This window comes from Mus pahari, chromosome 2 (genome assembly GCF_900095145.1).
Source record: "Mus pahari chromosome 2, PAHARI_EIJ_v1.1, whole genome shotgun sequence".
In the NCBI taxonomy this organism is placed as follows: Eukaryota; Metazoa; Chordata; class Mammalia; order Rodentia; family Muridae; genus Mus; species Mus pahari.
The window spans coordinates 147911526-147916410 of record NC_034591.1 but is presented as its reverse complement, the minus strand read 5'-3'; the positions used below and the strand labels follow the sequence as shown (position 1 = coordinate 147916410).

At 34.5% G+C, this 4885-nt stretch overlaps 1 protein-coding gene across 1 annotated transcript; it reads left to right on the top strand.

The window, feature by feature from the left end:
* Positions 1-1575: 1575 nt before the first annotated feature.
* LOC110317361 (taste receptor type 2 member 125) lies at positions 1576-2512 on the top strand. Its single transcript, XM_021191805.1, has one exon. It carries the CDS (start codon positions 1576-1578, stop codon positions 2509-2511), a length of 936 nt encoding a protein of 311 aa, XP_021047464.1. The 3' UTR covers position 2512.
* The last annotated feature ends 2373 nt before the right edge of the window (positions 2513-4885 follow it).

Below are 4885 nucleotides of genomic sequence, written 5' to 3'. Positions count from 1 at the left end.
TATATCCTTGTCCAGTTAGCCTTCTTCTCAAGTCTCTGCTAAACTTTCACTCTTCTAAAAAAAGAGAAAATATTAAGCAAACCAAATTTTACTTTACAAAACTAATCAGTTATAGTAATCTTTCTGCTGGTTTTATACATTGTCTTTCCAGTAAACACAACTAAGTATATGCTGTAAAGCTAAATAGGTTAAACAGAATGAAACTTTTGTGTATATTTATCTGGTGAATGTCTTTTAGGTCATGTTGGTTCTGCGGGTAAATTGAAACAGTTTAATCTTGGATTACAGATATAACAACACTCACCACAATTCAGTGCAAGACTGTATTGTCTTTTATTCTCCCATGGTCATGCTTTTATTCTAGGGGAGGATATAGAAGTTAAGAAGTGACCTCTCATACGGTATGTCAAAATCAAATGGTTGATTCTCTAACCTTGGATTGCTGCTGTGCCTCAATCTTAGTATCTCATCTTTTTATATGAACTTTGGGAATGAGCGGCACCATCTCAGTGAACCACAATGTATATCTACTAGTTTCCCTGTACAAGGAACCGATTACCCATGTTAAACAGTTTTTTTCCTTTTCATTATTTTATTAGATATTTTCTTCATTTACATTTCAAATGCTATCCCGGATGACCCCTATACCCTCCCTCCACCCTGCTCCCCTACCCACCCATTCCCACTTCTTGGCCCTGGCGTTCCCCTCGATGGGCATATAAAGTTTGCAAGACCAAGGGGCCTCTCTTCCCAACGATGGCTGAATACGCCATCTTCTGCTACATTTGCAGCTAGAGACACAAGCTCTGGGGGTACTGGTTATTTCATACTGTTTAATGTGCACTTTGAAACAATTTCTGATCACTTAACAATAAAGACTGAGCTCAATGTATGAAAAGTTAAGTAAAAAGAAGAAAATCTTTATCAATAAAATTGGAAAAAAGGATTTAGATCTCAAATAAGTGTATGGTTATATAACAGTATGTATAGATATTTTCTATTGTAAATGGTAAAGTTGTATTATTCTTAATATTATGTATTTAGGGAATAATCTTCTCTAAGTAGGTATTAGATAAGTGATAATTTGTAAAAGAGCTTTGGTGATAGGTCCTTACAGTCTTAATCTAAACTGTTTAAATTGTCTTCAATTTTTAAGAACTCTCGTATTCTGATATTTTTGTTACTTTGTAAGTGTCTTAGAATGTTTTGAATATGTCTGGCCGAGAACTCAAATTGTCATTTAAAATATGTAAAGAAAGGAAAACTAGAAAACCAATGCAAATTAACTTGCCTTTATTTACATTTCAGCATTGAGGTTTCAGCCTTTCCTTCATCACTGGCAGCAGATTCCAGGCTACTATAGGACACAAAGAATCTGGATGTAACTCAATGGGACCATGTCAAAAAGTAATACTTATGTAGATACAGCTACATTCACCTACACTGGTAAATCTTCTTATTTGCCATTATATTTGGAGTTTTATAAGAATGTTATGAATTTCTAAAAAAAATATTCAACTTGAACAAAGTAACCAATTCTTCAGTGGTTACACAAATAAAACTATTCTCTTATGGATGATGGGTATTGCTATAGATATTGTATGGGCAGCTACTATCATCGTGCAATTCATAATTGGGAATGTTGCAAATGGATTCATAGCATTGGTGAACATCATAGACTGGGTGAAGAGAAGAAAAATCTCTTTAATGGATAAGATCATTACTGCTTTAGCAATCTCTAGAATAGATCTGCTGTGGTCTACATTCTTAATTACACTAATATCTTCACTGGATCCAGATATAAAAATGGCTGTGAAAATCATTAGAATAAACAATAACACCTGGATTATTGCAAATCATTTCAGCATTTGGCTTGCTACATGTCTCAGCATCTTTTATTTTCTCAAGATAGCCAATTTTTCTAACTATATTTTTCTCTACTTAAGGTGGAGATTTAAAAAGGTGGTTTTGGTGACATTGCTAATCTCTCTTATCTTCCTGCTTTTGAATATTTTACTGATGAACATACATATTGATATCTGGAGTGATGCATCCAAAAGGAACCTTTCTTTTAGTGTCAGGTCAAATAATTGCACTCAATTTTTCAGACTTGTCCTTTTAATCAACACAATGTTCACATCCATCCCCTTTACTCTGTCCCTGTTGGCTTTTCTGCTTCTCATCTTCTCCCTGTGGAGACACTTAAAGACCATGCAGTGCCATGCTAAAGGCTCCAAAGATCCCAGCACAGCTGCACACATAAAGGCCTTACACATGGTAGTGGCCTTTCTCCTGTTCTATACAGTTTTCTTTTTGTCTCTTGCCATACAATTTTGGACCTCTGAGTCTCAAGAGAAAAGCAACCTGTTTTATGCCACAATTATCATTACTTTCCCTTCAGTCCATTCATGCATCCTGATTCTGAGAAACAGCAAGCTGAGGCGGGCATCTCTTTTGGTGCTGTGGTGGCTGCTCTGCAAGTCCAAAGATGTACAGACTTTGGTTCCCTGAAATACTTTGTCAATGATTTTTAATAGTGAAGAAGAAAATAGCTTAGTTAAGAAAATTCTTGTTCATTACCAAAGTATACTTTCAAGTTTATCTTTGCTTACTATTTGTGTTTAGGATCAATCCTATCTAAACGTTTGAGAACTTTAGATATTCACAAGGGTGTAATAATATCATTTTACAAAGAAGCATATGATAACTTATGTACAATGACATAATTTACTCTCATTCAGAATCTTAAGTGAGATTTCTGAAGTGGTTATTTTATACAATATAAAACATTGGTGAATATGCATGCAAATGAGATATAGCAAAAATGGTACTGTGCAATTTTATACTCAAAAATAAATTCAAATCTAAAAAAATAAGCTTTACTTGTATTAGAAATTAGAAATTACATGGAGACATTCAAATAAAATGTTAGTAAAATCATCTCAGAACCTTGATTATGTTTTAATTCAATTATATTGTGAATATTATTAGTTTGTAACGTAGAACCCTTGAACCACAGAGAACACAATTCAGAATATTTAATTTACATTTGAAAGTATATTACATGTTTCTTGATAGTTGTCTGTCACAAATCACATTACACTTAAATTTTACTACTACAGAACAATAAATCTGTGACAATAAAATGATGTTTATTGAACATAAAACTGAGATCTTGTGGCTTTGCTTTTCTTTATCCCATCTAGTACCACCAGTATTTTACTACAGTGAGCATGCTGATAGTCATATGAAGAGAATTTAATCACATAAAGTTAATAAAATGATGACATTAACTGTGGTAGTATGCAACCACTTTCTGATTGATTTTACTGTCTAACACAGGTGATGGAATTCAAGCCAGTCAATGTTAAATGAATTAAATACAGACTTTTGTACGAATTATTGCTTTAAAACATGACTATTAATCAGATTACATTTTGTTATAACAAGTTTGAAATACCATAATTCACTATAAAACTTGGTGATTACTTTATAAGATTCAAAATTAAACTGAACCGTATTTTAATAATAGGCAAAATTGAAATAAAATATGTGTATCAAATTAAATGAATAAAAATAAACTAATTACAGAACTACTTGCGTGAGAAAATTTCGTTGCAAAAAATCTTGGATGGTGAGTTGTCATCTATAATCTCATGCACTAACTGACTTCTAAGTGACTATGGTTGATCTTGGCATTATGCAAAATCATTTTCTAAACACTAATATTTGAAATTTCCATATCTGATTTTTGTGTAATTATGTATTTGTTTCAGCAATGCTGTCTAAGAACCTATGGTCATATTTCTGTTTACTGATGACTGCTAGTTCTTTGAGTCTGACTCAGAGGGTGTGTGGTGGGAAATATTTTCATAAATGAATGAGTGAATAGATGGTTAGATCAACAAAATTAAGACTAGAAATGATGAAAATAAAAATGAACACCAAGCCGGGTGTGGTATGGTTGCACATGCCTTTAATTCCCGCACTCGGGAGGCAGAGGCAGGTGAATTTCTGAGTTCGAGGCCAGCCTGGTCTACAGAGTGATTTCCAGGACAGCCAGGGCTACACAGAGAAACCCTGTCTCGAAAAAAAACAAAACAAAAACAAAAACAAAAAAAAAACAAAAAAAACACAAAAAAACAAAAACAAAAACAAAAAGAACCAAACAAACCCCTAAAAACAAACAACAACAACAATACCACCAAATCTACAAGCAGCATAAATATCATGATTTTGTTTTATACTGAGGTTATAGGCTTTTCCAAATAGAAGCAACTTTGAGAGCAAAACAAGACCATTTCACAGCTTAACTTCTTACCAAACTATAAACTTGCTATAGCCATATCAGGAACAAAAACCGGAAAGAGCAGATGAAATATTAAAAGCTGCTATTTGTTTTTTGTTGTTGGTGGTGGTTTGGTTTGTTTAGGTTTTTCGAGACAGGGTTTCTCTGTATAGTCCTTGCTGTCCTGGAACTCACCTTGTAGAGCAGGCTGGCCTTGAACTCAGAAATCTGCCTGCCTCTGCCTTCCAAATGCTGGGACTAAAGGCATGCACCACCACGCCCGACCTAAAAGTTGTTATTAATGTGCTGAAATGTTCATGAACTCCAAAAGACCGCTAAGGAGCTGAATCCAGTGCAATCACACCAGGATCTTTATTTACAAGCTCGAGGGCTGGCTCAACTCACCTCTAACCCACAGGATGGTTTCTGTGGAGAAAAGCATGGAACACTCCTCCAGGACAAAGTTTTATAGAAAGTAGCAGGCAAGGGAATGTTTCTAGCCTGGCAAGCATCTAACTGATGGCTACTGTGGCCTTTAGCATAAATTGGCTGGTGCTGGGAGCCAAACCATAAACTTCACTTCTGCTTTCCTCCTGA

Excerpts from the sequence above, each read along its gene's own strand:
- LOC110317361 (XM_021191805.1), top strand. The coding sequence starts at position 1,576 with ATGATGGGTATTGCTATAGATATTGTATGGGCAGCTACTATCATCGTG.